At 48.9% G+C, this 12,955-nt stretch overlaps 1 protein-coding gene across 1 annotated transcript in view; it reads left to right on the plus strand.

The window, feature by feature from the left end:
- fbln2 (fibulin 2) overlaps positions 1-12,955 on the plus strand; it is a 55,664-nt gene that overhangs the window by 15,237 nt on the left and 27,472 nt on the right. Inside the window, exons 3-7 of the mRNA XM_079748174.1 lie at positions 2,293-2,422; positions 2,910-3,039; positions 4,377-4,566; positions 10,522-10,875; positions 12,349-12,474. Coding sequence (XP_079604300.1) covers positions 2,293-2,422; positions 2,910-3,039; positions 4,377-4,566; positions 10,522-10,875; positions 12,349-12,474 — 930 coding nt within the window. The remainder of the gene's footprint in view (positions 1-2,292; positions 2,423-2,909; positions 3,040-4,376; positions 4,567-10,521; positions 10,876-12,348; positions 12,475-12,955) is intronic.

Raw genomic sequence — 12,955 nt, forward strand, 5'->3', positions numbered from 1 at the left:
TTTTTCAGGACATGTTAAAGTTAATTTTGAACAAAAGTGCCAGCCACAGCGGAAAAGTTTCACGGGTAGAGAAAGATTTGCAAGTGCGAAAGTATACGTTGTCTCATTGCACCTTTTTTTTGTATCTTTATAATGAAGTGAGATGCTGTTTTTACCGTTAAGCCATTGAGCAGAAAATTGTATCTGACTTGGCATGAAGAAGGAGCAGGTACGGGTTTTGGTAATCTTAAACCAGATGCCTTCAGGCAAGGCAGCGACCATCGGGGTTCAAACCCAGAACCCTTGGCTGGGATTCAAACACTCTTATTATTCTATACGAACAGCCGTTCAAGCAGTCTCCTGTTTTATAAAATACTGTCAGCCACCAAACAAGTCATCACATGTGGAGTAACGGAAGACACCTTTGGTGCCGAAACAATGACAGACAGGTTTGTGCGACAGGGCTGTGTGTCGGGGTAACTGCCTCCACGGGGGTTCCCAAGCTGGGGCCACTGACGGTGACAACACCTGGCGTTCTGATTGGACGCCTGATTGTATCTTGCGGCCATTGCCTCGTGGAAACAACGAGAGACACAGGGAATTCTGGAAATACCAAATTAATTCATTTGATTACACGTTTTGGTGAGTTTACTGGTCACCCACATAGCCGCTCGGTTGATTACATAGAAATAGATGTGTATGTGTCTGTGCCTGTGTGTGTGTGTGTGTGTGTGTGTGTGTGTGTGTGTGTGTGTGTGTGTGTGTGTGTGTGTGTGTGCGAGTGTGCGAGTGTGTGTGTCTGTGTTTTATCCGCTTTGAGGAAAGCGTATGACAAAACTGAGGTTATATGAATACAAGCAATTACTGGATGTGTCTTTTGGATCACTCCAATGACAGCCAATTAAGTCCCTGCTCCATCCAGACAGCTATCTGCTGCTCAACATCCGGACCCCAGCAAGTATGCGGGCAGACTTCTAAACCTGTTGACTTTTCATTGTGTTATACGTCCTTCTGATCTGGAGATATGTACCTCCTGTCTGGGAAACTAAACACTTGAACATTGTACTGATTCATCTCTGAGAGACGTTATGATAACCAGCGCCATCTTGATGTTTACTACTCAGTCTTTTGTCAAAGCAACCTATCCCAGAGCCGGCGACAGAGGATTCAGATCCATCGTGACGAGCAGGCAGGGTAGGATCCAACCTGGAACCTTCTGATTGAGAGTGGAACGCCATCGCCACTGCTCTCTCACCTGTCCACATTCTACCTGTAGGCCTCCAAGAGAAAGACTACTCAGCCCTTCCCGCTGTCAGACCTCCATATAAAGGGGGGCTCACCTGAGACGCGGGGGGTCGCTGAGCCGATCCCTGGGGACGGGTTAGCGCAGGATGTAGAGCGGATTGACTAGTAACAGGGAGGTTGCTAGTTCGTGTCGAGGTATCCCTGAGCAAGACGCCTCACCCTAACTGCTCCAGACAAGCTTGCATGAATGGTGGTAAACCGCTTTGGTTAAAAGCGTCTGCTACATGCGGTCAGGCGTTATGCTCAGGAGCACGGTGGGTTCAAACTCATAATAAGTTACATAAGTTATATATATAAATAACATAATAAGCCTCAGCACATTCAAAACACATTCAGGCCTTTTGGACCATACTGCGCATCGGCTGGCGCGTTACGTCACGCTGGGTCAAAGTTGAGGACTAAGTTCAACCTCCCAGGGAGTCCCCTCGACTAGGCTACGCCTCACGAGTCACGTCAGCCGCATGATCCCCAACCCCTCCCTGAAATAACAGCACCGCTTCCCCCAGACAGAGTAGGTTGTTATTCCATGTATTTACTTTTATTAGTTCCTTTTATTGTATGTGTTTTTTTTACTTGGCCTTTGTTTTCTTTTCCTTGTCTATTTTATTTTATTATTTCATTTTATTGTATTTGAAGCACTTTGAGGCTGCCTTGTGTATGAAATGTGCTATATAAATAAAGTCGCCGTGCCTTGCCTTGGGAGCGGTGTCTCGACGCATCTCAAGCGAACGCACCTTCAGTCGCTTCAGATCAAAGCAGCCACTAAATAACTAAACAGTCGACTAAACAGGCCCAGCTCACAGAGCAGATCCAGCTACCTTCTGCCGAGCGAGTCACCCCAGACTTAAAAACACTCCTGCAACACCTCTCGTCTCACGGTGTCTCCGCCGTCGGGAGACGGCCTTGTGTCGAGGTCCCAGCTCTCGTCTACCATATGGGTGTGTGTCTGGCTGCCGTCCCCGCTCGCCCAGCCAGGGTATATTAATAGGGCTGTGTCTCTTGCTGCAGGCCCCGGACCAGATGCCTCTGCTGGGCTGATGCTGAGGGACTGCTGCGCCGTGGGCCAGAGATGGGCGTCAGAGCACCAGCGCTGCAGAAACATGCCTCTGCTCTCCAGCGACACGCACTCCATATGCAGGTTGCTCCCCACCTGGAGCCAGAGTGTGTCTGTGTGTGTCTGTGTGTGTGTGTGTGTTTGTGTCTGTGTGTGTGTTTTCATTTGTATTTGCATGCATTTGTGTGTGAAAGCATTTTTAACTTGTTTTTGCATGCATTGTGTCTGTACGTATGCATTGCATGTTTATATTTGCGTGTATTTTGTGTTTGTGTGTGTGTGTGTGTGTGTGTGTGTGTGTGTGTGTGTGTGTGTGTGTGTGTGTGTGTGGATTGTGTTTAAGTGTATATAATGTATTGTGTTTTTTTATTATATTTTGTGTATCATGTATGTATGGTGTGTGTATGTATTGTATTGTATATGCATTGAGTGTGTATTTATTATATTGTCTATGTGTTGTATTGTGTATGTATTAGGTGTGTATGCATTGCATTGTGCATGTGTTGGGTATTCATTACATGCTACATGTGCCGTGTGTGTACTCATTGTGTGTTTGTGTTGTGCGTCCCAGCGTGGCTCAGCAGCAGTGCTGCCTCAGCGCTCTGAAGGAGGGTCGCTGTGTATCGGGTCTGGCCTCGGCCCGGGCCGGAGACCGCTGCCAGGAGGCCTCTGTGGACCGGTGCGCTGGCGACTCCCACCAGGCAAGACTCCACCACGCCCCCTCCCCCCATCCACCCTATCACCAGCCCTGACCCCTGACCCCTACCTCAGCCCTAATGAGGAACCCTGGTGAAATAGGTCATGCATATTGGCGTGTCGACCAGGCCCATTCACATTCTTTCTGAATGCAGTGGATACTCAACTTGTATCATCCGACCATTAATATGTTTTAAATGAGTTCAACTATTGTTGAGTTACGTCTAAAGTTAACGTTTAGGGTAATTAGCATTTAGCAGACGATTTTACCAAAGCGACTTACAATGTACACTTACAAAGTACACTTTTCAGAAGAAGAGAAATAAGTTTAGCAATAACAATGTTCCATTCACACACCCGTTAAAACTAATCTCGGGCAGAGCAGTCCTACTTTGTTATAGTAAACTTCCGGGGGAGACAGCACAGAGCCTGGGTTGGAAACCGAAAACTCAAAAGGCACAGAGTTACGCCGGATTTCCTGTTTTCTTATGGAGAGATTCTACCCAAGATAACTCATTTGTGTGAGTGGACGGAGCTTTCGGAAAGGGGATTTCACTGTATTTCCACTGTAGCCAATCTACCCAGAACCTTTGCCGCCATCGCTTCTCAGATGGTTAGTATCTGAGCAGGATGCGTGAGTTCCCATCGGGAAACGATAACCGTTGTTCACTGTCAGCCAATTACGCCGCAAACATGAGGCGAAAGAGAGTTAAACAGCCGGTTCACCCAGATTTGAGCTTGTTTGTTATTAAGCTTTAGATTATTGATCCAAAACTGATTAGTGAGACTAATGGAAGCAAACCTCACAGAGAGAAGCGTGTGGGCATTAAAAATAAATCACCCTAGTGCTTCTCAACAACAATACGAAAGAGATTGTAGTTTGATGCCTAATTATTCTCCCTAAGTTCACTTAGAGAACTTTGAAGTACAATGCTTCGATTAATCTGTAAATGTGTGTGTGCATGTTTGCGTGTTTGTGTGAGTGTGTGTTTGTATGTGCACCTGTTTGTGTGTCTGTGTCTGCGTATGTTTGTGTGTGTGTGTGTGTGTGTGTGTGTGTGTGTTTGCATGTGTCTGTGCGTGTTTGTGTTTGCTTGCTTGTGTCTGTGCGTCTGTGTTTGTCCGCATTTGTGTATGTGTGTGCATGTTTGTGAGTGTGTGTGAGTGTGTGTGTGTGTGTGTGTGTGTGTGTGTGTGTGCATGTGTGTGCGTGCTTATTGGCCCCTGTGTGCGTGCGCGTGTTTGTGTCTGTGTGTGCCTGTGCTTGTCTGCATGTGTGTGTGTGTGTGTGTGTGTGTGCACATGTGTGCGTGTGCACATGTGTGTGTGTGTGTGCGTCCAGGTGTGCTGCAGCTGCTGCGCCCTGGGTCTCCAGGTGCGCCGTGAGGGGCTGGGCTGCGACGGCCACCAGTACCTGGGCTACCCCTGCGGACACATCTTCCTCACCTGCTGCGAGGAAGAGGAGGGCGGACCGGGCCAGGGTCCGCTGAGGAGGTCGGAGAGACCCCTGCCCAGCGCCACGCCCAGGGAAGGTACTCTACCGGACCCCCCCGCCTGCTCCATCCAGCCATCCGTCGCTCTGTCTTGGTAGTGTGGGGGGTCTTTGACCAGATGTGTAGCTTGTAGTTTGGGGAGGTATGTAGTTCTACAGGAGACGCATGTCAACAACGCATGTAGTTTGGCTGGTGTTTGACTTGACTTGTAGTTTGTCTGGTGTGTGTTGGTGCTGGCGAGCGTTTGACTAGACTTGTAGTTTGGCCGTTGTGTGTTTGTGATGGCAAATGTTTGAATAGACTTGTAGTTTGTCCGGTGTGTGTTTGTGCTGGCGAGCGTTTGACTAGACTTGTGGTTTGTCCGTTGTGTGTTTGAGCTGGCGAGCGTTTCACTAGACTTGTAGTTTGTCCGTTGTGTGTTTGTGCTGGCGAGCGTTTGACTAGACTTGTAGTTTGTCCGTTGTGTGTTTGAGCTGGCAAATGTTTGAATAGACTTGTAGTTTGTCTGGTGTGTGTTTGTGCTGGCAAGCGTTTGACTAGACTTGCAGTTTGTCCGGTGTGTGTTTGTGCTGGCGAGCGTTTGACTAGACTTGTAGTTTGTCCAGTGTGTGTTTGAGCTGGCGAGCGTTTGACTAGACTTGTAGTTTGTCCGGTGTGTGTTTGTGCTGGCGAGCGTTTGACTAGACTTGTAGTTTGTCCGGTGTGTGTTTGAGCTGGCGAGCGTTTGATTAGACTTGTAGTTTGGCTGGTGTGTGTTTGAGCTGGCAAGCGTTTGACTAGACTTGTAGTTTGGCTGGTGTGTGTTTGAGCTGGCAAGCGTTTGACTAGACTTGTAGTTTGTCTGGTGTGTGTTTGAGCTGGCGAGCGTTTCACTAGACTTGTAGTTTGTCCGTTGTGTGTTTGAGCTGGCGAGCGTTTGACTAGACTTGTAGTTTGTCCGGTGTGTGTTTGTGCTGGCGAGCGTTTGGCTAGACTTGTAGTTTGGCTGGTGTGTGTTTGTGCTGGCGAGCGTTTGGCTAGACTTGTAGTTTGGCTGGTGTGTGTTTGAGCTGGCGAGCGTTTGATTCAACATGTTGCTTGGCTGGTGTGTAGTCAAGCTGGCTAATGTTTGAATGGACTTGTAATTGGACTGGTCTATGGTTGACCTGGCTTGTGTTTCACTGGACATGTAGTTTGGCTGGTATGTGGTTAAGTTGGCTAGTGTTTTACCTTAGATGTAGTTTGGCTGGTCTGGCTTCGAGCTGGCTAATGTTCGACTGGACATGTAGTTGAGCTGGTGTGTCTTTGGGGCGGCTAGTGTTTGACTTGGGATGAAGTTTGACTCAACTCTACTCTCTTGTTCAGGGTCATGTTACTGAGCTCAGATCTGCTGTGATAGATCTGACCCTGAGGGCTGATTGGACGGCCAGTTAGGCTGTTATCTCTCAACTCGGGCCAGAAAGTTGGATGCTTGTTTAGATAGCTGCTATATCGAGCAGCTGACTCCGGTGACATTGGCCATCGATCGGCTATCGTTTCAGGCTGAGCGGGGGGATACATGTTGCATCACAAGAGAAACATCAAAGCACCACAAAGGAATTATGGGAAAAAAGTTTTTCACACGGTCACCTGATCTGTTCTGTAAAGAAAGACTCTCAGGAAACACAGACATGATCCGGAAAAAAAGGACAAAATGGAAGCCGACAAAATAGCATGAAGTAATTTGTAACATTGTGTATCTTCTTGCCATTCCTGTGTTTTATATTTACTGTCTTCAGCATAGCTTCCATAAAATCTGTCAGTAAGATGTTCGTGTAGTCAATGACCTCGAACTGACTATAGGATGTGTTTTATGATAAGGAACTGAAGACATTATTCCTCTGGCACACTTAATTTGCACACTTATTAATATTACATTATTAATATTATCCGACATTCATGGCTGCCCTCTGATTTTCGATGATCACCCATCATCGTTATGCATATTTCACATGGAATCAATACTAATTATTTGCGCCGCTTATTTCCAATACTCTTCAGGTTTTAATTAACACTATGGCGTTCTAACAACATCTCAGATAGCCTGTGAGTCTGCCCCGGTCTTGAATGACACAGCAGTCTTCCAGCCAATCACATGGCTTTTAAAGGACACTGTCCTTCAAGGGCCCAGGGAATCAGTCTGTCTTCCGGCCTGTAAGAGACACAGACAGGCAGACACACATAAAGACCAGACAAGTCAGTAGTCCTGAGTCAGGCAGACGGACAGATGGACATACAGACAGACAAGTCAGTCGTTCTGAGTCAGACAGACAGACATACGGACAGACAGACTGACAGACACACAACAGACCAGTCGGTAGTCCATCCATGAGTCAGGGTCCTGGCCATCTGTGTTGTCCTTTACTCTGTCTGGGGGCTCTGGGCTAATGCATTGCCTCCTAATAACCGTTGCCTTCTGTAACCATCAACACTCAACAACAGCTGCGACACTCTCCAGTTCTAAAAGAGGACATTGGAGCGACGTCAGAGAGTCGGGTAACATCAGCCAGCCTGGGGACGGCGGGGTGGACTGCAGGATTCATCACGGGAGCACTCGGCTTCTCATTCGGTTTCTCCTTTAGTATCTCCCTCCGTCTGGAAGTTGGTTATGTTGTGACCGTAAGACTATAAAAGGTGGACATGCTGCTCTGTTATTATCAACCCAGGGGGAAGACAGAGCTCATAGCATGACTCAGCACCCTTTAATTAAGACGAGGAGACAGTTCATCTCCTCCGCCCCTCAGACTGTAGGGCCGCTGGAGTATTTACCTAAGCTTGGGGGTGGCTCTGTTACGCATCAGGGCTTGCTGCTTCTAGAGTCCTTACCTGGTGCTGAGGAGAGCCAACACCAGGTCATCAGACAGTCATTCCTGTCTGATAATCTTATACACACCGTTTTTAAAGCGATGAACCCGGACTTGGTAATACTCTAATTACTAGGCAAATTCTTTGTTTGTCTGACTCCTGGAGCCATCGTTTGTTTAGACTTTGCAGAAAGTTTTTGTAGTTCCCCGTATTGTTTGCATCTCTGATTGTTTCTCAGCCCTGTAATCCGCTTTGAGAAATGTAATGACAAAAAAGAAATTATAAACATTTATATTAGACACTGTATTCAGTAGGGCTTCCGCCAATACATAATTTCAGGCTTTGGGTAATCGTTAGGTTTTCAATACGAATATGTGGATTTTTCATAAAAAAAAGACCACAAAAAGGGTATCATTCCCTGCTCGAACGGCCCGAGGCATTCGAAGCCCACTGCAGAATCGCTTTCTTCATCAACTCATTATTTTCTTCCTTTTCATTTCTAAAGTGGTTTGAGTCGTTAAAACAAAGTCCCGGTATTCTCTTGGCCCGCCCAGACCATGCTAGTGATCTCGTTGCTCTCATGGTGGCAGTGAGGTACGCTTAGCCTGGTATACGAATGGGGGGGGGGGGGCATCCACCTGCATCCACCCCATGCGGGAGGAGGTACAAGCAGTCTGTGTTAAGATGTCACATGGCTTCCTGTTGTGTCTGCACTCCTGCTACCTCGCCCCTCTCACTCCCACCCTCTATCTCACTCCCACCCTCTATCTCACTCCCACCCTCTATCTCACTCCCACCCCTCTCTCTCTCTCTCTCACTCCCACCCCTGTCACTCCCACCCTCTATCTCACTCCCACCCTCTCTCTCTCACTCCCCCTCTCTCTCTCACTCCCACCCTCTCTCTCACTCCCACCCTCTCTCTCTCATCCCACCCCTCTCTCTCTCTCTCACTCCCACCCCTCTCTCTCTCACTCCCACCCCTCTCACTCCCACCCCTCTCTCTCTCTCTCTCACTCCCACCCCTCTCTCTCTCTCTCTCACTCCCACCCCTCTCCCCTCTCACTCCCATCCCTCTCTCTCTCACTCCAACCCCTCACTCTCTCTCTCTCTCACTCCCACCCCTCTCCCCTCTCACTCCCACCCCTCTCTCTCTCTCTCACTCCCACCCCTCTCTCTCTCTCTCTCACTCCCACCTCTCTCTCTCTCACTCCCATCCCTCTCCCCTCTCACTCCCACCCCTCTCTCTCTCTCTCACTCCCATCCCTCTCTCTCTCACTCCCACCTCTCTCTCTCTCACTCCCATCCCTCTCTCTCTCACTCCCATCCCTCTCTCTCTCACTCCAACCCCTCACTCTCTCTCTCTCTCACTCCCACCCCTCTCCCCTCTCACTCCCACCCCTCTCTCTCTCTCTCACTCCCATCCCTCTCTCTCTCACTCCCACCTCTCTCTCTCTCACTCCCATCCCTCTCTCTCTCACTCCCACCCCTTTCTCTCTCTCTCACTCCCACCCCTCTCTCTCTCACTCCCACCCCTCTCACTCCCACCCCTCTCTCTCTCACTCCCACCCCTCTCCCCTCTCACTCCCATCCCTCTCTCTCACTCCCACCCCTCTCTCTCTCTCTCTCTCTCTCTCTCTCTCACTCCCACCCCTCTCCCCTCTCACTCCCACCCCTCTCTCTCTCTCTCACTCCCATCCCTCTCTCTCTCACTCCCACCTCTCTCTCTCTCCCTCCCACCCCTCTCTCTCTCACTCCCACCCCTCTCTCTCTCTCTCCCACCCCTTTCTCTCTCTCTCTCACTCCCACCCCTCTCTCTCTCACTCCCACCCCTCTCACTCCCACCCCTCTCTCTCTCACTCCCACCCCTCTCCCCTCTCACTCCCACCCCTCTCTCTCTCTCTCACTCCCACCCCTCTCCCCTCTCACTCCCACCCCTCTCTCTCTCTCTCCCATCCCTCTCTCTCTCACTCCCACCCCTCTCTCTCTCTCCCACCCCTCTCTCTCCCACCCCTCTCTCTCTCTCTCTCTCTCTCTCTCTCTCTCTCCCACCCCTCTCTCTCACTCCCACCCCTCTCTCTCTCACTCCCATCCCTCTCTCTCTCTCCCACCCCTCTCTCTCACTCCCACCCCTCTCTCTCTCACTCCCATCCCTCTCTCTCTCTCCCACCCCTCTATCTCACTCCCACCCCTCTCTCTCTCACTCCCACCCCTCTCTCTCTCACTCCCACCCCTCTCTCTCTCACTCCCACCCCTCTCTCTCTCTCCCACCCCTCTCTCTCTCTCTCCCACCCCTCCCTCTCTCTCCCACCCCTCTCTCTCTCCCTCCCACCCCTCTCTCTCTCTCTCTCTCTCACTCCCACCCCTCTCTCTCTCCCTCCCACCCCTCTCTCTCTCTCTCTCTCACTCCCGCCCCTCTCTCTCTCACTCCCACCCCTCTCTCACTCTCCTGTCTCTTACTCTCTCAATAAAAATGTTCTTACTGTCCGTCTTTCTCCCTCCCTCTCCTTGTCCATCTCTCTCGTTCTCCCCCGCCAGCTGTTATTGAATCACAAAAAAGTGAAATAATAACATTTTTGAAATACAAAACAATAACAATATGTCCCTCTCCCATCTCTCTCTTCCTTCCTTTCTCTCTCTCTCTCCCACTCTCTCTTCTCTCTCTCACTGCCCCATCGCTCTCCCTCTCTCTCTCCCTCTCTCTGTATTTCTCTCTCTCTTAGTCTCTCTCGCTCTCTAAAATCCATCTCTCCTTCTCTCCTGCCAGCTGTTATTGAATCAAAAAAAAGTGAAATGAGAGAACATTTTTGAAATTGTGCAAAATACAATACAATAACAATATGTCTCTCTCCCTGTCTCTCTCTCCATCCCTGTCTTTCTCTCTCCCTCTCTCTCTCTCTCGCCACTCTCTCTCCCCCTCTCTCTCTCTCTCACCCCGTCTTCCCCCTCTCCCTCCACTCTCTCTCTCCCCCCTCTTTCTCTATCTCTTTCTCTCTCTCTCTCTCTCTCTCCCTCCCTCTCCACCCTCTCTCTCTCTCTCTCTCTCTCTCTCTCTCTCTGTCCCTCCCCCCTCTCCACCCTCTCTCTCTCTCTCCCTCTCTCTCTCTCTCTCTTTCTCTCTCCCCCAAACTTCCTCTCTCCCTCCCCCCCTCCCCCCCTCTCTCTCCCCCCCAGTCTCAGATAGGAGGTTCCCTCAGGAGGCCTTCTCCTTTGACCAGAAAGGAGGAGCAGGCAGAGGAGGAGGAGGAGGAGGAGGAGGAGGAGGAGGAGGAGGAGCAGGAGCAGGAGGAGGAGGCGGAGGAGCAGGAGGAGGAGCAGGAGCAGGAGGAAGAGGAGGAGGAGCAGGAGGAGCAGGAGGAGGAGCAGGAGCAGGAGCAGGAGGAAGAGGAGGAGGGAGCAACAGTGTCCAGGAGGAGGTGGACATGTGCCAGATGTGTCAGCACATCTGCGCGCCCACCCGGGGGTCCTTCCGCTGCAGCTGTTACCTTGGTTACACGCTGCAGGCCGACGGCCAGTCCTGCGCTCCAGGTGAAGTCACGGTCGCTTCTGCACGCGCTCAGTGCGGAGAGTCGCTGCTGCACGCGCTCAGTGTGAAGAGTGGCTTCTGCACGCGCTCAGTGCGGAGAGTGGGTTCTGCACGCGCTCAGTGCGGAGAGTGACTTCTGCACACGCTCAGTGCGGAGGGTGGGTTCTGCACATGCTCAGTGCGGAGAGTGGGTTCTGCACACAGTCAGTCTAAACTTAATTAAGTTTGATTAATTATTAATCAAATAAAAAAACCTTTGTTCATTCAGGGGAAAAGCAAATTAAGGACATTCTTTTTTAGAAATGTCCCCTGATTATAATGTGAGTTAAAATCCAACATCTAGAGATAGAACAAAGACATCTTTCAATAAGGATTTAAAGCTTGAGAGATAGTCTTGATTTAAAAAAGTGAACTGTACCTCTAATCCCCTTGTTTGAATGAGTTAAAAGGGTTTAAAGCACACAATTTTGACCAATACAGAGGATTCCTGGTTTGAAGCCCTGAGCTGGGTTGAGTGTTAGTCTGAGTGAGAGAGATCCATCGACCGCTGAGGTCCTGAGGTATACAGCGCAGGTGAGCCGAGGTCAGGCTCCAAGTAGCTCCATTAAACCAGAGGAGTGACGGCCTAATAAACAGCCCCACTGAACACCCCCCCTCCACGATTTTATATCGTGCTCTGTAGTGCACCAAAGAACCGCACTGCTATAGCTGGATGAATTAATGCATGGCCTTGAATGAAAACAAACAGATGTATATACATTTTTGAAATCCTTTTAATAAATCCAAATTAGTATAAAGAAAATATAATAATAATTATCTAAAAAGATGACACCTCACAAACTAGCATTATGATGCTGAATCCTATCTTCAACATTTTGTCAGCCTTTTCAGGTATCATAATATAGTGTCAGGTAACTGATCTTTAATAGATAATAATCATGCTTTAATAGAAATGCGTGATCTTGCTTTTTATATTGGATTTGCCTATATGTAGATGAATCCTGTCTTTGGCCTCACATAACTAACTAACAACGTGTATAACTTACAACAGGTGATTAAGTATAGCCAGTGCGATATGTAGTGGGGTCTACAATAACAAATATGAAAGCGGTTATGTCCGTAGGGATAATATAAATGCTTTGGTCAGCTGTGGCCGGTGTAGCTCCTCTCATTAGGCCCTGCTAACGTAGCTAACCAAAGTAGCGTCCCTCATCAGGGCCGGCCCGAGGTCTTTGGTGGCCCTTGACAAAAATGCGGCCCCCCTAAAAAACAAAATGTTGTTGGAGCCATTTGTGTAATTTTACTAAGTTCATCAAAACAGTTCATCAACAAAAACATGTCTGTGACTGGAGCACAACCATGGCTACACTTAGGAGTTCTTAAAGTGAGCAAGGACACAGCCGGGGCCCAAAGCAACCGCATAGAGTGTAGAGGTTTCAGGGTCTGAAGGGAGTGTTTCCTGTCTTCACCCATAGAGCCCCCCAGGGAGGATAACAGACTGAGGGAGGAGGACCTCCACACCCGGCATCCAGGCGGGGTCGCAAGCTCCACCAGCACCACCTCCACCACCACCACCCCTGCTTACCTCAACCCCTGCGCTGGTAACGCTGTCTACTCAAATGAGTTAATGTTATGGATCACACAGTGGCTGTGGTCCATTGTAAGTTCTAGTGAACTTGTTATAAGTTGAGTGTACTTTACTACGTCCAGAGTGCCTGGTATTTATTTGTTGCATTGTACGAGTAATCTGTAGCAGTAATGACTGTAGGTGGTAGTGATAAGTCTAGTACACTACAGTTAGTACTTTAGGTTGTAGTAATAGGTCTAGTACACTACAGAAAAATACTTTTGTTTGTAGTTGTAAGTCTACAGAACATTAAGTACTTTGCGTTGTAGTAATATGTCTGGTACTCTACATTAAGTACTTTAAGTTGTAGTAATAAGTCTAGTTTACTACAGTTAGTACTTTAGGTTGTATAAATGAGTCCGGTACACTATAGTAATGACTTTAGGTGGTAGTAGTAAGTCTATTATATGACAGGGAAATACTTTGGTTGGATTAATTAGTCAGGGACACTACAC

This window comes from Pollachius pollachius, assembly GCF_949987615.1.
Source record: "Pollachius pollachius genome assembly, chromosome: 12".
NCBI lineage: Eukaryota > Metazoa > Chordata > Actinopteri > Gadiformes > Gadidae > Pollachius > Pollachius pollachius.